The sequence below is a fragment of the Zootoca vivipara genome, chromosome 3 (assembly GCF_965207765.1).
Source record: "Zootoca vivipara chromosome 3, rZooViv2.hap1.1, whole genome shotgun sequence".
NCBI classification, from domain to species: domain Eukaryota; kingdom Metazoa; phylum Chordata; class Lepidosauria; order Squamata; family Lacertidae; genus Zootoca; species Zootoca vivipara.
In genome coordinates, this window is record NC_142586.1 from 53772975 (window position 1) to 53795614 (window position 22640).

At 39.5% G+C, this 22640-nt stretch overlaps 1 protein-coding gene across 1 annotated transcript in view; it reads left to right on the forward strand.

The window, feature by feature from the left end:
* NKAIN2 (sodium/potassium transporting ATPase interacting 2) overlaps positions 1-22640 on the forward strand; it is a 479483-nt gene that overhangs the window by 256523 nt on the left and 200320 nt on the right. The window contains exon 3 of the mRNA XM_035109229.3: positions 4249-4329. Coding sequence (XP_034965120.1) covers positions 4249-4329 — 81 coding nt within the window. The remainder of the gene's footprint in view (positions 1-4248; positions 4330-22640) is intronic.

Here is a 22640-nt window from a genome sequence, read left to right on the forward strand (position 1 = left end):
GCCAGTGTCTAAGCTTATGCATCTGTAGTTACAGAAATGCCAGGCTTGTTCTGGATTAAATTTTCAAACAATTAAAAGGAATGGGGGCAAGGGAAGAAATGTTTTTTAAAGCAGGCCTGGGTAGAAAAGTGAAAATAGAGAAGGTTTAATGTTGAGGATCTCATCTGCTAAATTCTCTCAGAGACACTTCCACAGGTTGAGCCACAACCAAAATTACTATTGACTGGATATTATTCAATCAATAGGAAATTGACTGAATAATTGACTGAGCCTAGTCTTAAAATCTTTTTAAGCTTCCTGCTGAGCTGTGTTGATATGCCAAATCCCTAGTATAGAAGCTCATTGGGTCTGGTGGCCTCATCTTCATAGCACAGTGAAGATTTTTCTGGCTGGCTTTTGCAGACTGTTGGCTTTAAAGTATTTTTCAGCACAGAGCCCTTTTAATGATAGACATTCGCATTTTGCAAAACCACAGGTAGACTTTCTCTCCATTGTCATGGGGGATGGAATGCAGGCTTCATTTCAAGCATATTTTCAAACGGGCTGGCTTCCTCTCATATCAGGGTTTCCAGCCCAGGCTTTGAAACTGTTTCTTTAAAAGCAGTGAACTCTAAAAAGTAGTATCTAGAAAGAAAACTGCCTAGCCTATTGTTTACATAAATAACATAAGCTGCTCATATAGTCCAATACAGTATTGTCTCTCTCAGCTGACAGTCTAAGTCCTGGTTTCTTTCATTCATTCATGTATCATTTCTGTATATTTAGCTCTTCAAACTACTTTCTAGTTTCCCAATTCATTATTGCAATAATGTCCACAATTTGTACCCTCATTACTTTTATACCATTTTCATTCCACTGTCTATACTTGATTCCCCCCCCCAGTGTTGCTCATGCCTTTTATAATCTGTGGCATACCTTTGCTTTTATTTTATAATAACCTCACATCTCCTACTAAGTGAGTTGGAAGCAGGGTCCTAGAAAACACGAGAGAAGACTGAGCTGGTGATGGCAAAGGCAGGAATGTTCAGTGAGCTGGTGACTGGGAGGGAAACAGACTGTTCATCAGGCAGTATAACAGCTGGGTGGGAGCCTGTTGACTCCTCCTGTCACCTGATCCTTGCTGGGCTGACAGCTATGATCTGCCAAGGTGGCTCAGGGATAACTATCTTCCAGAGCTGCCAGAGTCACTATTTTGAGACTTCTGGTCCCTTATTAAAAATAAACAGGAAAAGAGAGAGAGAGAGAGAGAGAGAGAGAGAGAGAGAGAGAGAGAGAGAGAGAGAGAGAGAGAGAGAGAGGTGAGTCTAAGGAAGGGAACAGCAGCAAACTGAATCCTGCAAAAGATTCAGTGAACTCTACAGAGGTTCAAGCAGTCTTTTGTAAGTCTTGCTAGTCATATTTTATCTCATCATGCTGAGTGCTGGCAAGCCTGCTGAATCCCTGCCTGACTTTCCCTAAGTTCAGGACCCTCTGCAGTCTCTAGTCTTGAGACTTCAAAGCTTACTTTCAACCTCTCATTTCTGGAAAATGACAGTGTTGGGTTTTCTCAGCCACTGTCCGCAGGTGTACATGATGAATTTGATAGTATTGTGGTTACACCCCCCCCCCCCCATAAAATTGGTGCCGTAGCTCTTGTATCATTCCCTGCCTTGCGCTCTTGAGCATTTGGCTTGAGAATTCTGTTTATGAGGATCCAACACAGTAGCTGAGCTATAGTGATTAAAAACAGTAAAAAGATATGGGACAAAAAGATGTCTTGTATTACTGTATAGCAATCACTTCTCATGCAGTGATACAATAACTGCAACCACCGTTGCATGTTTTCTTCCATACTGAAGGGATTTGTAAGTGTTTACTTCTAAGAAAACGACATTTTGAGATACCCAAAGCACTCCTGTCTAATGCTGCTAACTTTCACTTAAGCATAATGGTCCTAGCCTGAGCATTTTAAAAATACAGACACAAATACAGAGAGTATTTGATGGAGACATTGTTGATATAATTGCAGTTCTCTCATGATAACTTGGATGTGCAACAAGCTATTATCCATTATGACACAATCAGTCACTGATGGATTGTTGCTTTGTATTAAACAATTTGCCCAAGAACACGAGCCCATACTAGGGGACAATAAGCTTTTTAGAGCTAGGCTATTACCTATCGCATGATGAGTATCACACACTCCTTTAATAATCACGGCAGTCTGTGTTTTCTGCTCCATAGTGGAACTCTGCTCCTATTTTTGACTTTAGAAATGTTACTTATTGTTTACACATGTGCACAACAATTATTCACATTTCAGCTATCTCACTCACAGCCCTTCAGGTGTGTCAGAGATGTTTGAATTCTAGTGCATGGGCCTAAGAATGAATATCCATTGAACTGCTTCCTTTTCATCCTCTCCTTCATAAGAACATAACAGTCCTGCTGGATCACACAGAAATAGGATATTGACCTTATGCCATACCATTTTCCTCTGTGAAGCTATAGCTAATAAAATGTTACAGTCATCATACATTCTGGGTTGGTGCCCCTGCATCAGCTATGCTCTTCTGGTTGCAGCTATATATGCAAATGATGAAAATGCCATGCTTTTGTGTAACATGGGGCCACCATGTTTTATCATGATGGGAATGAGTTTTTGAATCAGGCATTACCCCCTATTTTCTCTGGTGTCTCTACACTGAGGAGATTTGCAGCTTTTGCTTTGGTTTTTGATTTGCTACACTTTAATACCAGTTTGAGGTCTGGACATAATTCAAATCTCAACTGTGCTTTGTTGAACAAGTCTGCTACATGTTTTGAAGTTGGCTTGTTTCAACAAACCATAGTTAAGATTAACCACAATTTGTTTGGTTCAAACAAAATAGCAAACTATGGTAAATCAAAAACTGTGACCAAAGTGGAACGAAATGATTTTCATTGAATTGCAGAACAAGAACAACTATTCTTATCAAAACACCATGGGTTGGGTTCAGACTTGCCTGAGATCCAATGGAAACTTCTACTGCAGGAAGAGGGAGGTTATCTTTACAAATACCAACCTTCTCCTATAGCCTACAGCTTCAAACCCACCCCACCCCCAGTTGTTCCAATTTTGGAGACTTCTGGAGCATCATTTTAGTGGTGAGGAGGCACAGGCAGAATGCAAAATAACTTCCCCTTTCCTCCACAATGAAGCTCCTATGCTAGTCTGGATCCAGTTATTCCCCCCCCACACACACACACAAACACACTTTTATGCAAATATTGCATTTGAAATATAACATATGGTACACACAGCAAATTATTATTATGAAAAAGGATGGCAAAATGTGGAAGGTGGTCAAAAACAAAAGCACTGTAATGACCACAGAAATATGAGGTATCAAACTAATAAAAAGAATTTAATGATGACAGTGTGTAAAATTAAAAAAATGGAATATAATAGCACTGAATAACTAAAACACAGACACAGTGTTTAACATGGATAGAACAACAAAGAACATTTACTAAATAACAAAATGAGGATGCATAGCCTTATGGCTGTGTTTATAGTAGCTTGGAAAACAATTTTCCACATAAGTGATATAATGGGCCTGTATAATCAATTTAATTATTGTGAAAATGAGGCACATTAGCATAAAGGTCCCCCCCTTAATTTAGTCTTGTAGAAATATCAGAGGTTGTTTTGGGATTTTTGTTTGTTTGTTTTGGCAAAGACTCTAGCAAAGAAATAAAAAGGGGTGCATAAAAGGTTGGTCCATGAATGTAGATGCAATGGAGAGAAGAAGGAGGGTTACAAGGGGTAACAGAAAGCTGTGCTAAATATGGAAGTTCTGTCCCTGTCCTCCTTTACACTGTTAGAAACTCTCCATTGACCTAGTTTCTGAATTTCTACACCTGTATCAGGCAGTTTTAGAATTTCAAATAGTCATCTGCAGCCATGGCACTTAGAAATATAAAACTTCTTTGTCATAAATACTGAGATCCTTAGCTTTATATTACATTAAAGTCTTGCCACAAGCTGCAGTTCTATGTAACAAGACATATTAATACACCTGCAAGTTTTCTAAAACCAGCAGCTATAACTAGTTTGTTCAAAATGGAATGGAAATATATTCTTTTATGAATGAAATTCCACATAGCCTTAATGCATCGACAATGCTAGGGTGTTGTTGTCATTTGATATTTGTAGTTTAAGCTTAATTTAAACACCACTGATTTTGGGATTCATGATGCATTATTCCTTTTTCCCTTTTTTTACAGTACGCTGTCTGGTTAGTCATCTGGGTTACATGGAATGTATTTGTTATCTGCTTCTACTTGGAGGCTGGAGACCTATCAAAGGTAATTTGCCATTTGATATATCTAAGTCAACTGATGTTAACACCCTCCAAATTCTGAGGATGTTGCTTTGTATCTATTTAAACTCCTTTCATTTTTTTTAAAATGAAGAAATCACATTGAGAACAATGAATAAACTGCATGCCTTTTGCTGTGCATGTCCTAAATTGTTGCAGAAATCATGTAGGTCTACAAGCTACCTACATGATTTTGTGTGATTTAGGGTGTGTGTGTGTGTGTGTGTGTGTGTGTGTGTTTGATGTGAGAAATTTCAGTAGATCTCATACTTTCATTTAATGAGAACTTCACATCTGTACTTATCAAAGCTGATAGTTAATCAAAGGATAAATACATTTGTATTTTGTAGCTTACTGCTTTCTCGTTCCTTTATAGAGTTGTGAACCTAATGTGAAAACATAAAATAGTTTTGCTAATTAAATGCGAGAACTGAGGCATGATAGTGAGCCAAAGTTCTCTACTCCTTGACCCCTTGTTAAGATTATTGTGATGGGTTGATTAGTCTGTGATATAAAGGATATTTAAAGGAGTGAGAGTTTTTGGTTGTATCTTATATTGTATGTGATTTCAGTGGACTTCTTTTCACAAATGTAGAACACAGCTGTGGCTGAGCAAGAAGTACTGTTTCCCTTTAGTCCTCTTCTGCCTTGAGTTTTATTATAGAACATAAACACCCACCTCCTTAAGTTTATATCCTACTGCATCTCAATTTACTTGATGCTCCATCATTTCTGCGCTGTAGGAAAATAAGCCATGATCTAGCTTGTGTAGTCTGAACCCATGGCTTCTTCCTCTCCAAACAAGTCACTAGCAAAGGTTAAGGTTTGTTCTTAGCTACAGGAAACAATGGGATCTAAATCTGAATGCTGGTGGTTTACTGCATTTTGTTACCATAAAAGTAATGTAAAGTTAGTGCATATGTTTCTTTCCTGGGAGTAGAGACATCTGAGGACATTGATCTTTGCAAATTCCAGTATAAACCAACCTGATTCACATGTCCTGGACTCATTTCAAGATGGGTTTAACAATCAAACCCTCTTCCCAAGGAACTCTGGGAATTGTCGCTCTGAGAAGGTGTCTCCTGACAACCCTCAATGCCCTTAGCAAACTACAGTTCCCAGGATTCTTTGGAGGAATCTATAGCTGTTTAAAATGGTTTGATATTGCCATAAATGTAAAGTGCAGATGGGGCCTAGGCTGTTGAGTCCAATAGCTTCTCCAATATCTATACATATTTCTGAAACTCCCTGGTAACAGCTGTATCACTTGATGCTGACCTATTCCTGATGTCCTCAATCACCAATCCATCACAGGCCTGCAGAGATTAGAATGTTAATATAAAATGTCAGTACAGTATAAGATAGTGATAGAAATAATCTAAAAATGTAGAAAATGATTTGACCTAGCTGTAAACCAGCAACCATCTTGGCTATGAAACTCTAGTGTGCACATTGCAGAACATATTCAGGCTAGTAATGAGGTAAACTGTGAATTTCGTCTAGAGGAGCATCTGTTAGATTGTCTCATAGATATCTCATTGAATTCTTTGCATTACTTGAATTTGCAGCTGAGAATAAATATGACATCAAATGTGTAATGGCACTCCTGAGCCTTTCCTCCTGCTGGGAAAGGAAGATTGAATCTTTAAAAAAGAAAGATATTGCACTGAATTAGCTCTAAATAGAGAATAAAAAGTAACCTTTAGGGAAGCATGGGGCTAAGCATTATCTTACACAAGGGACATGGCTGAGGTTGTAAACCATGAGAGATAATCTTGCACAAGATGGTTTTAGGAATTGCTAAGTAAAAATTATAGTCTAATAATTGCCCAGCTGGGTATACTTTGTTGTATATGGGTATGATTTATGACTCTCTGCCACAAAAAAATATTTGTGGGGGTGGGGAGAGGTAGGTTTTGAGGCTTGCTTCTCTTGCCTATGTACAACTGGTTTTCTGTCATTACTCAGTAATATCAAGATGCCAACAACAGATTTCAAGCTACTGGCATATCTTCTGTGGAGAAGTTTAGTAATGGCTGCTTCCTTTGCCCCCCCCCTTCCCCTTGTCACAGAGGTCATGTCATTTTTTACAGCTGCTCTTTATTGAAGTGAAAAGAGCCCTGATAACGATAATGGGCTATTCAGAACGATGAGATTACCAACCTCCTCATAAGATTGAAGCAGTTAAAGAACTGCCAGTGAGGAGCCTAGCAGAGCTGTTCACATCACATTATAGCCTGGGACAGATACATAGTTTGAAGTTTGGCAGTGGACTCAGAACACTTTGTGTCATTGTGTCACTGTTAATGTCTTCCCTGTGACAGCATGGCTTTCACAGCCTGTCAAAATTATTATGATCATGTAGGCTGGTGACAAAAAGGACAAAAGATATGTTTTAGAAAGCTGCTTTATACACATACAATTTGCTGTCAGGAATTCGTATCACCCAGAGCATATCCTGTTACACAAGTACTGTTAAGTCACTAGTCACCATGTTGCCACCACCTCAGTCATATATCTGCCTTACTTAGTAGAAACAGACTGATTTACTAATTTTTAATGTTATTTTTAAGGCAGAATTTATTCCTAATTCACAAACAGGTGCATCTGGTGCCCTTACTACAAAGCAGCACTGGGTGTTTGCATCACATTTTCATTTTCCTCTTATTACCTTTAAAGAAGGTAACTTGAAAGTATTGGCATGGAAAGAGTTTGCCATGTTATACTGAACACAGGATTAACTGAAAATATTTCTGTATTACTACTTGCGGAGTCAAACTTGCCATGGCATCAAGCGTAACTTGGCATTAAAAAAAGATACATCTAGTGGCGCTCCAAAATCTTCTAGGTCCAACCCAAAGCAAGTCCCATTGAGTTCAGTGAGGCAGTAATTGATGACATGGTGGGGTGGTAGTACTTACCACACCTCAGATTTGTCATGCTGTTGCTGCTTTCCAGGAGATAGAGGGGCAAGCCAGCGGTAGCAAGGCTAGCATGGTGCAAGCACACTGGCAAGAGCACCAGATTGGATCTGCTCATGGGTTTGCATTATACAGACTTTACTGCCGCCCCCTACCTCTCACTTAGCAGCGACATGACCAATGGTTGGTCAGATGAGTGATGCCCCTCTACACCGTTCCCTATTCCTCCAAGGCCAGTGTTGACTGTTAATATGGCACAGACATCACACATTCATCCCACTGCCCTCCTACTTCCTGTCCTCCTCTGTAAGCCCATATCTTCTTTTTATCCATCAGTGTGAACTGCAACAATACAGTTTCATTCAGTATTAACTGAGCTGAAGTTTCTCAGAAGAGGCTTTGCTGAGAATTTTCTCTTCCTTCTCAACACTGACTATTGTAGAAAATCTCCACCATCCTCTTTGATGATATTAATTCAGCTTAATGCCCTACTACTTTCATCCCCATCAAATGGGGGTGAACAGTTTGGGCAGACAACTTTTGCTCAGCCTTCCTTTAAAACCTGACTCTTTAGGAAGACTTTTGTGGCTAGTTGATTATATATACTTAGTTTCCAATGATTTGTTTTTGGTCTTGTTTTGTTTTATGAGTTTCTACTGCACTGTAGTTTTGGTAATTTTTTACTATGGTATTATTTTTCTGTGTTTTTGTTTTATTTGTTTTTTATAATATTTCTAAATTTGTTGTTGTTGTTTAGTCATTTAATCGTGTCCGACTCTTCATGACCCCATGGACCAGAGCACGCCAGGCACTCCTGTCTTCCACTGCCTCCCACAGCTTGGTCAGACTCATGTTGGTAGCTTCAAAAACACTGTCCAACCATCTCATCTTCTGCCGTCCCCTTCTCCTTGTGCCCTCCATCTTTACCACCATCATTAGGGTCTTTTCTAGGGAGTCTTCTCTTCTCATGAGGTGGCCCAAGTATTGGAGCCTCAGCTTCAGGATCTGTCCTTCCAGTGAGCACTCAGGACTGATTTCCTTCAGAATGGATAGGTTTGATCTTCTTGCAGTCCATGGGACTCTCAAGAGTCTCCTCCAGCACCATAATTCAAAAGCATCAATTCTTCGGTGATCAGCCTTCTTTATGGTCCAGCTCTCACTTCCATACCTCACTACTGGGAAAACCATAGCTTTAACTATACGGACCTTTGTTGGCAAGGTGATGTCTCTGCTTTTTAAGATGCTGTCTAGGTTTGTCATCACTTTTCTCCCAAGAAGCAGGCGTCTTTTAATTTCGTGACTGCTGTTACCATCTGCAGTGATCATGGAACCCAAGAAAGTAAAATCTCTCACTGCCTCCATTTCTTCCCCTTCTATTTGCCAGGAGGTGATGGGACCAGTGGCCATGATCTTGGTTTTTTTTATGTTGAGCTTCAGACCATATTTTGCGCTCTCCTCTTTCACCCTCATTAAAAGGTTGTTTAATTCCTCCTCACTTTCTGCCATCAAGGTTGTGTCATCTGCATATCTGAGGTTGTTGATATTTCTTCCGGCAATCTTAATTCCGGCTTGGGATTCATCTAGTCCAGCCTTTCACATTATGAATTCTGCATCTAAGTTAAATAAGCAGGGAGACAATATACAACCTTGTCGTACTCCTTTCCCAATTTTGAACCAATCAGTTGTTCCATATCCAGTTCTAACTGTAGCTTCTTGTCCCACATAAAGATTTCTCAGGAGACAGATGAGGTGATCAGGCACTCCCATTTCTTTAAGAACTTGCCATAGTTTCAGGCCCGGCTCTAGGTAAGGCCCCGTTGGCGCGGGGCGCCAGGGTCCCGGGCCAGCAGGGGGGTGCTCGCGGCGAAGCCGTGCTGCGCGCTGCGAGGGCGGGGGCGCCAGAGTGATCTTCGTGCCTCAGCGCCAGGGCGCCCAACCTGCTTGAGACGGCCCTGCATAGTTTTCTGTGGTTGACACAGTCAAATGCTTTTGCTTAGTCAATGAAGCAGAAGTCTAAATTACTTAGACTTAAAGAAAACTCAAAGTGGTATGCAACAGTAAAAACACATATTGAAACAATTTAAAATGAAGAACTAAGAAACTAAAAACTAAGAAACAGATAACAGTGTAGAAGTTTCTAGTTCAATTGGTCAGAGAAAGCCCAAGCAACCAGATGGGATTTTACTACATGAATTCTGCACTAGCTGCAGCTTCCATTCCATTCTTATGGTAGCCCTGCATAGAGTTCAGTAATTCAAATAGATCAGCAATTAATTAATTTTATTGTTTAAATATTTTGATATCAGTTCCTTGATGTCAGCTCCATACGCATGTAGGTTTTACCTTTTCACACATGTTCAACTCATGGACATCAAGGGGGGCTATTGGGATGGGGCTACCTAGATCTGCCCAGCTCATATGTTTTAACTTGTGAGCTAGCTTCTGAAAAAGACTTTATTCCTAGGCTGCTTTAAAGACTGCTTTCAACACCAGATGATTTTGAGCTCAGCCTAGAAACAAACTGGTCGCCAGTGAAGGCGACTTAATGCATACATAATATGCTCTGGTTTGCAAACACCTTCCTCCCTCCCACCCCAGATAGCAGTCATGCAAAAACAGGCTTAACTAGGTGAAACTTCCTAACTAGCTTCAAAGGTATAGTTTGGATTTAAAGATATTAGCTTCTTTTTCAACTATATTTTACATTGCCTTTATTTTATTGTACATATTTATCTCTCACTGTCCCTGTGAGAGATAAATATGTACAATATGTACAGATATGAGGCAGAATGATTGTCTGAAGCACTAGTAGCAAGTCACTGAGGATAAACTGTGGCACATTAAAATAAACAATTACTCCAAGGAGACACATAATTGGAGATACTAAATATCAAGGCACAGATTATAGTAGCAGAAAATGCTTACATTTGTTGAAAAGGGAGTTATAAACAGAGGCATTCCCACTGGTTGTTTCCCCTTTCTAAATCGTTTTGAATAGGTACGGGGAGAGCTATGCTTTCCTCTTGAGAGAGTATTGAAACCAAACATGGGAAACCAAACCAACTATGAACATAATTAGATGGTAGTGGGCAAACTGCATTGTGACCTGATAGCCGGATAAAGAAGGCACATGGGGTGGGTTGAACTAGGACTGCTTTATTTAAGATTAAAACCCATTAAAAAAAACCCTGCTGAGGGAAACACTATTGGTGAAGGAGCAAGTATGAATATGAAATAATTTGCAGCCTTTAGGGGAACCAAAAGCCCTGCCTGCAGGAACCGGATGCACAGCTATCCAGCCCACCTCCCATTCCCAAGACCCACCATGAAGGTGAGTAGGAAGGCCTATGCTCTTCCACCCCCCACACCTTGAGGTCCCATAGCTTTGGTTCAATGAAGCAGTTTAGCCTCAAGGGCAGCCCCTATCCCAACCCAGAGCCCAGGAGAGCAAGCCTCAGGATGAGCCCATCACCCAGAAAGGTGCATAAAGGGGGTCACTACTCCCCTTTCCTCACCTGAACCACCAAAGGTGATGGGATTAAAGAGCAGATTAACCTAATTAACAACATAGGAGTCCATCTAGTGCCCACCACCCAGTCAGTAGGGCTGGGATTTTCAACCAGAGTGCTGTGGCACCCTGGGGTGTCTTGAACAATGGATGGGGTGCCATGGTCAATGCTGGCCTCTGTCCCACTTTCCTCCCCTCCTTCCTCTGATGTCCTCTTGTGTCCCTGCCTCCCAAAGACTTGCACACGTGTTTATTGCAGTAGCCCTGGCTATAAGCTCCCCAAGCAAACAGTGCCTCTGGAAAACACCTCTCTTTGGGGCAGAGGAGGAAGCTCCTGGAGGACTCCCAAGTAGAGGGGAGAGGAGAGGAGGTTGAGGGAACACTCCACAAGGGAGGCTGTTCAAAAAGGGGTAAGGGGCTGCCGGTTCTGCAGGCAAAGGATGACATGACTGGGCTCCTGAGCTCCACATATATTTATCCACATTCTGCAAATAAATAAATAAAAAAATTATATACTTTACTATGCTATACTGCAGACATAGGCAAACTCAGCCCTCCAGATGTTTTGGGACTACAACTCCCATGATCCCTAGCTAGCAGGGCCAGTGGTCAGGGATCATGGGAGTTGTAGTTCCAAAACATCTGGAGAGCCAAGGTTGCCTATGCCTGTGAAAGAATAATATGCCACACATCTATAATTGGAGAGGTTTTGTGAGATGGTGATGAAGCATGTTCCTGGCTGTAGCATAAAATGACGAGTTCACTGAGATATCCACATGCATGGGAAAATCACTGGTGCAGTGCCGTGCAGAGCAAAAGATTGCCTTCCTCAGCCTTCTTGATCCAGTGACACCTGCAGCACCAGCAGTCTACCTTGACATGCTGCTGCAGGTGCTGGGATTTCTGGAGTGCAGAAGACTATCTGTAAGGCTACTGTAGATCAGCGACAGGGGCTGGATCTCTAGACGCATTTAAAAAAAAAAGCGTTTCAGGAAAACACATTGTAAACATTCATAATGAGAAATCACATTGGCAAAAGATGGGACTCCACATCGCCATCTGGTGTCACAGTGTTATAGCGCATATAAAAATCTCTTTCTTTACTACACTAGAGAGCCCTGTAGCAGTAAGAGCATAATGAAATGGACTGTTGAGGTTCTCATACACAGCATGCATTGAGGTCCATACAAATACCTAAGGTAGTACTTCCAGCATCCTGGTATTAAATTTTCAATAATGAGTCAGTTAAATGTGACATTTCAAAAGAATGTTTAACATACCAGTTAAAAATACTAACTGTTTCGTAATGTTTAAAAGGTAGGAAATTAATTTTTTAACATGACAATGTTCATTGTATTAATCCTTCCATATTAGCTACAAGAGTGATTTGGCAGTAGAGATGTATTGGTGCCTTATTAGTTTATAACCATCAAAGAAATAATTAAATTGTTGTGGTTCACATTTATAATGAAGTGGTTAGCAGTTAAATTTCAGTGTTGTGTGTATCCTAATAAGGCTACCTGCAGGATATTTAATTTTGAACACATTACCTTCTTCGGATATTGGTTTAACAGATGTTCTGTTAAGATAACGGTGAAATTAAATTAGTTTTCTTCTCAAAGCATCTGGTTAACTTTGTAGGTAAATGCCTTTGAGCACGAAATCCGACCAGGATTTTTTGGACAAATAGCTATCAAAATGTTTTAAGTAAATGACTTCATTTTATTTTTCCAACTTCTATTACTCAGGGCAGATTTGACATGGTTGATCATATATCTAACAAATGAAAATTGAAAATAGTGCTGGGATCCAACAGCGTAGGGTTATATTGAAGGTAGTTTCATGGGCAGATACTATTAAGCATGCTTGTGGTTCCAGATAAATTGGTTTTCAGCATTTTTTTTTAACCTCAGCATCTCTACCAGTTAGAATGGAACTGATTACAAAATTAAATTCCCCATTACTGTAGATACAGCACATTTGGGCAAGCTTTCATGAACACTTCCATTTTTGTACTCTCAACTAATAATTCATATGGTAATGAGAAGTTAAAGGTGATAGAATAGAGGGGAAATTGTATTCATGGTCTGTTAGAAATGGTTGGATACACCGCAGCCTGCATTGGAGGTTTTGGGCTAGTTTATTATTATTATTATTATTATTATTATTATTATTATAAGATGCTCAATAAAATAAAAAAGAGGAAACTGGTCCTTCTTGAATTTCACATTTGAAATACTATTATTAAAACAGCCAAAAACATATTGCTGCTGAAACTTCCAATACAGTTTAACCACAGTTCCCAAACATCAGCCCAGATATCACAAAAAGGTTTTGGAACACTTAATAAAGGGGGGAATTACACCAGTAGTAGTTTAAGTAGTTTCTATGAGAAGGAGTTACACACTTGTAAAACAGCTGTTGAAAATGCTTTTCTATATGACCTAATAAAGTGCCAGACTCTGTTCGTTAGTTGTCTTCCTGAATTCCCTTTGTATAATCTGCATCATTGGAAAACTTTAAACAGATTGCTAGTGTTTGGTTAAAAAGAAAAAGAAAATCCATGAAACATCAGGCCTGACAGCCTATCTGTACTCCGCATCAGTAGAGCCCCTCCTCTGAATAAGATATCCGGTATCTGTTTGGTATACCTGATTGATTTTGCTGTCCATGTGGCATACATCTATGTAGAATAAACCTTGCTAGAATTGGTGCAGAGACAATAAATTGCTCCCGACTGCATACCCTCCAACATTTCTCCGAAGAAAGTAGGGACGTCCTATTCCATAATGATCATCATCATATAAACATAAAACTTAAAACATATAAAACATAAAACTATATAGGGCTGCCTTCAGATGTCTTCTAAATGCTGTATAGTTATTTATCTCATTGGCTCTGGGGACACCCTAAGAAAAAGCAGGACCTTCTGGTGTCAAATAAAAAACTGGGGTGACTTTTGTAAATTTGGGGTGTCCCTGGAAAATAGGGGCAGTTGAACAGTCTGAGACTGGTGTAGCTGAGGGTCCCAATCCTCATATTACACAGAGGCACAATGGAGCTTTGCATACATAGGATCCAAAGCCATGAATACAAAATGTGACAAGCTCCATTTTGATATCATATGCTGGCAATAGCTTTCTACTCAACTTGGTGAATCTCAGGTGGTCACTGTGGTGGAGCTCTGACAACCAGCAGCATGGTGGAGGCCAGGATAATGTCCTAGCAACCACCCCCACCCCCACTGCCACACATCATCTACATAGGAGTTAGGAGTGCACTGAACATCAGCTAAATCTATTAAAGCTACCTAGTACACAGCATGCTTTTAAATTTATTTTTATATGCCTGAATTACCCTTCTGCGTTTTTTCTAAATAAATCTTAATTTTGTGGTGATTATTATTTATTTTGCCAAGGTTATTCAGCAGTTCTTGACTAACTCTGATATTTAAAAGTGCAGCACTCTGTGTGTAGTAGGGAGGAAAGAAAATAGATATTTGGGAGACCATCCATTAAATACAAAAGGCATGCATGAACTATATCGGGTCTCCCCTAATAATTTGTGAGTTCCCAGCTCTACAATTCTATGATTCTGTGATCTTGGGAGAGATTGCCCATCTCAATTCATTAAGCACATCAACTTCACCCCTGGTTGTTACATCTTTAAGAACTCCCATCATCCTAGGTATTTAAAAAATGGTATCAGTATTTGATAACTTAGCTTAAAAACTGAAAAAAGCAGAGGTGTGGGGGAAGAGATTTTGAGAATAAGAAGCATATGCCTCATCCAGAACAAACTTCTGTGATTTTAGGAGACACACCAGAAGGACCAGTTAATGCACCTTAAAATAGAAAAATGGAACTCTACATTAATATTTGGAAAATAATAATAATAAAGCAGTTACTTAATACATTAATATGTACAATTACTTTAAATAAAAACAAGTGCTTAATACATTAAAATAATTACCTAACACATTATTAAAGAGGTTCCATTCTGATAAAGTTCATGTGCAATAATCAGCATCACTATCTTTGTGGTATATTGTAGAGCAGCTGCCTGGCAGACACCAGTGACTTTCACCACTCAGGGTAAAGTGTTTAATAAACATGCCACAGCTTGCTCAGCTCAACCTGTGAATTTAAAGTTGTTTATCTGCACAATACCCCAATTTATTGTAATGTGTTTTTTCATGCAAACCTACGGGAAATTTGTGATGGGCTTAGGATGAAGTCCAACAACCATTTGCCTCATTGTTGAACTCAATAAGACTTTCAACTAATGCAGACTACAACTAATCCAGAATGCAGCAGCTAGACTGGTGACTGGGAGCAGCTGCCGAGACCACATAACACCGGTCTTGAAAGATCTACATTGGCTCCCAGTACATTTCCAAGCACAATTCAAAGTGTTGGTGCTGACCTTTAAAGCCCTAAATGGTCTCGGTCCAGTATACCTGAAGGAGCATCTCCACCCCCATCGTTCTGCCCGGAAACTGAGGTCCAGTGCCAAGGGCCTTCTGGCAGTTCCCTCGTTGTGAGAAGCCAAGTTGCAGGGAACCAGGCAGAGGGCCTTCTCGGTAGTGGCGCCCACCCTGTGGAACACTCTCCCATCAGATGTCAAAGAGAAAAACAGCTACCAGATTTTTAGAAGACATCTGAAGGCAGCCTTGTTTAGGGAGGCTTTTAATCTTTAATCGATAATTTTATTCTTCTGTTGGAAGCCGCCCAGAGTGGCTGGGGAAACCCAGCCAGATGGGCGAGGTATAAATATATTATTATTATTATTATTATTATTATTATTATTATTATTATTATTATTATTTCATTTGAGTAGGCATGTAGAGGATTGTACTTTACATTTCTTTAAATTTCCAGAACTTTTTAAGAACTTTAAGATACTGTATGTTTGGTTGGCAAATGAAGGTGGGGTAGGAAATGGACAAAATAATACTCTTTTCCTCAAATGTTTCTTACTACGCTATTTTGTAATGGAAAGTCAGGTAAAATACACATTATTCCATTTTGTCATATAATGTCATACATTTGTGAATTCAGCCCTAGAGAATCCAGGTCGAACTTAATGCATCTCCTTTCAACATCTGCAGCAACAATTTCAATGGGATTAATTTAAGGTGTATGCTATCTATTCAGGAGTCGATTGCAGTAGTATAGCATTATATTCCACTTATCAAGCTACTGCAAACACCTATTTGGAAAGAAATTGGATTCTGTGTTTTGAGGGTAGGACTTCATTGATTAAGTAACCTTATGAACTGAACAGAAGTGCACTTGATTGTTGGTTTCATACTAAGAGTGTGCTCTTCAACAAGCAACAGAATAACAAAGCCCCTTTCTCCCAAAATAGATGACTAATCCAGCAATTCTGAGATGATCAGAACTTCACTAATCTGATTTTTCTTAGTGGTAAATTTTGTCTCACATGCTGCTGATACCATATGGTACAGGCTGTGGGACGGAGGTGCCTAATTAGCCCCTAGCTGTAATTCCTCCAGATGATCCATTAAAGAAGCTTTCAGACCAATTGACAGTTTCAATAAGTTAGAAAAGCAATAACTGAAAATCCAAATTTGGAAGAATTTGCAAACAGCCAAGCTATCATTGGCTGTTCCTGTTTCCTGTATCATTCATGTATCTTAGTTCCTCCCCTAAGTGTACAGACAAAGGGGGGACCCCCCCTAATATTAATAACTACTTGATGCTGGTCAACGTGGCATTGATGTAAAGGAAGACATTTCTCTGGTGGGAAAAGGAATCCCCCCAACCGTTTGGATGGAAGCTAGGTCATCAGGGCAAATGGGGCACTGCTCCCCCAACCTCGGTTTGTGATCTGTCTGCCACCATCTGTCTGCCTTCTTACTTGCAGCTATTCCAGGGGGTGGCAATGTTTGTCAACTTCTTCCTTAATCTCAGTGCTGTCCTGGTGCAACTCCAGAGAGAAAAGGATAGGAACAATAATAGAATTAGCTGGCACTACCTGCCATTAATTCTGGTCCCATCTGCTGTTGGTCTCTCTGCCTTTTGCCCTACCAGCCCCAGTGAGCACCAGCCACAACTGGGACTCACCATTTGCTAGGACAAGCCCAATATATTTTGTGAGCAAATATCTTACATCAGGAACAAAGGTGGGAGGAAATCAGCAGTGCCTCCTATTTGCCAAGAGGCCACTGCAGAGGCAGCATTGAGGTAAAACAGGGTCAGCATTGAGGACCAGAATGGCAACATCAGTGGACAATACATCCTTTGGAAGCTGGATTTGCTGCCCCTATTGATTCTGCCACCTGATGCAGTCACCACTTTGCCTCATGGATGGGCCAGCACTGACCTTGGCAATAGCATATCTTATTTCTTTTTCCTAAAGGTCCCCCCCCCCCTGATTCTGCTACTTTAGCTGACAACAGAAACTGTATTGGCAACCTGGTCATAATTTTGTTACCCACCACAATCTAGAGTTGCTCCATATTATGGGAAGAAAATGATGGGAATATTTCAAGGAAAATTCTGCAAAGTGGCCTTCTTCTTTTAGTAGTTGGTGGGAAGTTAGCAAGTGGTGGGAACTCAGAAATTTCCTCAGACAAATGACTTCTGATCATTTTTGGGCTTAGCTCTACTACTTACTATCAACCGTCTCTACCATTTGGCCTTCCAAAAATCTATGCAGGGACACAGCTGAGAACTGCTGGATGCTCAGCTGATTCTCCTTCTCAAAGTAAACATTATGAGTAAGTGTGTGTGCATGCTTCACTTTCTCAGTGTGCTAAATTTGTGCTGATCTCTTTTGACCCAAGAAGAGCACATGGAAAGTTCATTGAAAGTAGAGATAGAAAATTAAAAATTAAAGATTGAAATTAAAGATTGAAATTAAAGATAGAGAGTTGAGTGAAACTGCTGAGCGTTGATCAAAGAATATCAAAGTTCTAATAGCAGGCAAAACCTGACTATAGTTCTTTTAGCTACTTCCTGGGTCATTATGTGTATTTTCCCCCCATTTTTAATAAAGGGAAAATGTGATGGGCTCTGATGTAATCAGGCATTTGTTTGGAAGGGAGGCTTGGGGAAAGGCTTGCTAGGTAACTGATTACAACTACTATGTAATTAGTTTTTCTTCATTAGCACATATAACCTGTTACAGGAATAAGAACATAATGATAATTGCACGACTCTTGGGTTTTGCTCTCTGAAATACCATAATGAATGAAACTGGAGTAATTGGGAACTGTTACAAGAAATGTTTCCTTCTCACATATTTAAAGTAGGCTCACTTCCCAGGCTACTGAAATATCTCTTTAATTTTGTATTGACTTTTAAAAATTAAGAACACAATCTACTAGAAATTCTCCTCTGCAAACCCTTCTGAAATACATGGGAGTTGCACACGAGCACAATAGCTTTGTGGATCCAGAATTGGCCTCCACAGTCACTTACGAACCCATTGTTAAAACCGGGTTTATGGAAGACAATCTTACTCAGCTGAATTTGTATACCATACCACCCTTCATCCAAAGATCACAGGGCAGTTCACAACATAAAAATACAAAATTAGAACACAAAATACAAAAACAAGCCAATATTCCTCCTCCCATAAACACATTTAAAAGGCCATATAATGTCAATCAGCCAAAGGCTTGGTTGAAGAGAAACGTTTTCACCTGGTGCCTAAAGATATGTAATGAAGGTTACTGGATGCAGAGTAAACAGTAATATGTACACAGCTTTAACTGGTCAACAGAAAAGGAGGCCACTGCTTCATTGGCTTGTGTTTTGAACTATAGAAATTCTTTTTGTTAAAAAGATTCCAGCACAGAGATCTTCTCAGTTATACTGCAACAGAGCTCCCGGTTTTGACTGGGGCCACACAGCACAAAAGTGAACCCTAATCTGACTTTACTCTGCCAGATCTTTGTTTCTTTCCACTCAGCGTTCCCACAAGTGCATAAATGTTCATTTGCCATATACTATGCTTATTTCTACAGAAATTTATTTTAGTTCTCTTCTTCTAGATTTTTTTTAAAAGTAGGATTGGGGAAGTGTAAGGATTTAGACAATTGTGTTTTGCTTGGCATTTAAAATAAAATGTTGCAATTGTTGAGAAGTACATCCTTCTGTACTTCCAGAGGCATAAAACAACATGGTGCTAGTTTCAGCAGACAATTTCAGTCAGCTTTAATTAGGGCTTTAGAAGTGTTTACAAGCCAGTTACATATTCATATGTCATTGACAAATAATTGGGACTATAGCTAATAGTTCAAACTCTCATACAGTTTTTGCACCTGTGTTTGGATTCTTGCTAAACTGTTATTAAAAAGCCTGATTGTGAGATTGACTTTGTTCATATTTGGATATTTAATCATAGCTGTCTCTTTCTGGAACATTTGAATATTGCTTGGCAAAGCAGAAATAATAGATGTCCAAAATATATTGAATTTAATCCATTTGGAAACTGGTTTTTTCACCTAAATTGTGTATTTAGGATTGGAGTGTTAAATGGCTTACTACCTCAAGATGTTAACACCAAATGTTTGCTCCAGTATCTATACCTGTGACATCATCACAGTCCTGAAATATATGTGTAAATAGGATATAGCATTGGCAATTATGCTAGCACTCCTTAAAGCCTATAATTTTAGCTGTTCTGGGTTGTGGATTGGGATGTTTGTGATGAACGTTATGTTTCCAGGGATACTGATATAAAAGCTTTTCTAACTTTGCCAGCAAAGTTCATGTGCTTCTGTAATATTCTGAATTCTGTGCTCTGTGAATTTTGGGTGAGGGAAAATAAGCATCTGGCACTGTGTTCTAGTTTTATGCACATGAGTATCTTGTGTATACAGCATTTTCTTCAGTTTTGAATAACTTCAGGATTTCATAATATTCCAGTTTGTATGAAAAAATACTACGGTAACCATGTGAGCTTTGTAACATAAACACAAAGTAAAACATTAATGAATAATTTTACCAACAACTATTCCATGTTCACACCTCGCTCAGGGAAAACAGATTTACAATGGAAGCACACAGCCACTTATTGGATAGTAGCTGCTTTGAACTTAAAAAACTGTTTTATTCTTACAAGAGCTTTGAGAGGTGGGTTAGGATGAAAAGGGGAGGGAGACTGAATTGGACCAAGGTGGTCCTGTGGTCTAAACCACAGAGCCTTGGGCTTGCCGATCAGAAGGTTGGCGGTTCAAATCCCCGCGACAGAGTGAGCTCCCGTTGCTCAGTCCCTGCTCCTGCCAACCTAGCAGTTCGAAAGCACGTCAAAGTGCAAGTAGATAAATAGGTACCGCTCCGGCGGGAAGGTAAACGGTGTTTCCGTGCGCTGCTCTGGTTCACCAGAAGCGCCTTAGTCATGCTGGCCACATGACCTGGAAGCTGTACTGGTTGGCCAGTAAAGCAAGATGAGTGCCGCAACCCGAGTTGTTCATGACTGGACTTAACAGACAGGGGTCCCTTTACCTTTTAATCTAGCTTTGTGTTTGAGCAATCCCCAGTCTACCTGGTACCTCAGTTCATTACTTGAGATTTTATGAGGTTGTTTTGATTATGTTTGTTTTAAAACAATATGCATAGTTGTATGCTAATGTAAATAAACACAGGTCATAAGTATTGTGCATGGAATTTTAAAGTCATCATCTCTCATACAATTCCATCCTGTTAGCAACTGAACATGAGTTGCTAACATTTCAGCACCCTTTTTTTTTGCCACCATTTTTATCTGTTGGAGAAATTTGGCATGGAGGAAAGGGTTACTTTCCTTCATGATTGTAAATCACCTCATGGATGGGATAAGCCAACAAGTGCATGGTCAACCAAGCCAGTGGCTATGGTAATGGCCCAGTGCGTGTCAGCTCAGTGTCCAGGGTCTTGTGCTGTTGTGTCAGTCAGAGTAATGAGTTGGAGTCTGTTACATCCTGAATTGCTGGAGCAATAGAAATACTTCCTATTTGTATATATCTGTATCTGTATCTGCAAAGCCTGCAAGTTGTATGTATATATCAATGTCCAGAACTGTATTCCTGAAGCCTTATCTTCTGTAGCAGTAAACTACTCTGGAACTTAAGTAGCCTGTGTGGTGAGTGGAACTGAGGGCAACTTCCACTGCGTGGGAATGTCACCTCAGATTCCCAACAAAATCATCTTAGGGAGACTCATGACATACTTAGAAAATTAATTATCTGTAAATGAGAACAGATACCTCCCATCCTTCTCCAAGTCCCTTCATCCTTGAACCATTGGACCATGCTGACTGACCCAAAACATCTAGATGGCACCTGCCTTACATACTGACTTCTGTGAGGGAGGTGTCCAGGTGTTGGTTTAATTTTCTGCCTCTCATATATAACTTTAGCTATGTTTATGGTTTTCTATTCAGTTGTGGCAGGCAGTGCAACATAGTTAACAGAATGCCTTTTCTGACATAACCTATGCTCTCTGTATTGGACAGCAAACCAGGTTTTGTTTTGTTTTTTAAATCTAAGTTTCTCAATTCATGGGAAACAATCCAACCAGTCTGCTTATTGATCTGATATGACCTATCATTTTCTACCCCTTCTAAAAAAATGCTGTGGTCCCTAAGCAATATTTTACAAACAGAACAAAAGATTTGAAGCAGAGTATTATCTAATATGTATATACTGAGCATAGGAACCTAGCTGGAAAGCATTTTACAGTACTGTATAAAGCATAGGAATATTATACACTTTTCCACCTGAGTAAGATGAATTGCCCAAGATGGAATTTGGTTAGGTTGGCCAGGGCACTGCAGAGCAGCCCAGGGTATTGTGATTTTTGGCAATTTCTTCTCTGCAGATTGTCTTGCTTCTGTATCAGTTAGCAGTGTTTCTAACATTTTCAAGTGCATATTAGAAATGCATTTAATCTTGTTTTCATAGTTTTCATTGCAGGCTTAAAGAAGTGATACCATATATATATATATATATATATATATATATATATATATATATATAAAAGAATTGTAGAAACTTATAATACTTCATCTAAAGAAAAGAAAAGAAAGTTGACAATTCAATAGGTAGCATCAACAAAATATTATTTTATGCAAATGGAAGGTAAATAAAAGCATTTTCCCACTTTCAGTACCCCCAAAAAATGATCCCTAAGGGACTCTCCAGAATGGGATGGGGCATGGGTAGAGGCTTCCATTTGCACAAATGGGCTATATTTTTATTGCATCATAAGAGACATTTTGAAAGGTTGTGCTTTTAAAGAAGATGCAAATGTATTTCAACAGTATACCTGCATAAACTCCCTCCTCTCTCTTTCTCTCACTTGCACTTCTCTCACTACTCCCCTCACTGGCTTTTGTCTGCAACTTGTATCTGACCTTCCTGGCATTTGTAATGCTCCTCTATAAATGGTTCAAGTATTGTAAAATGAAGAAGAATAAAATGCCTATCACATAATGCTGAGATAGTAAATGTTAGTCACTGGCACTTTTAAAAAATATATGCCTTCTTGGTTGTCAATGGCTACTTTTTAAATGTTATTCATGTTCCGTTTAATGGGCTTATGTAAGCTATCTATCACTGATTTAAAACTGTGTATAATAACTCCAGATTTCTGAAGACAAATGTTCTGGCGTAAGTAACTGCAGTTGCTACTGCAGTGGAATTAAATGCCGAGATGCTTGTGGAATGGATAACAATAGTACTATGAAATATGTCCTTTAGAAGAAGTGGCAGGGCAAGAGCATTTTATGAAGCAAAAACTTGCTGTATTTGAACTTAAATACATTTGCACTTTTTTTTACAACTTTAGATATGTTGTAATAAGATTAGGATTTTAAAAAATCAATTCAATCAGAGTGTTCAAATGTCTGCACTCA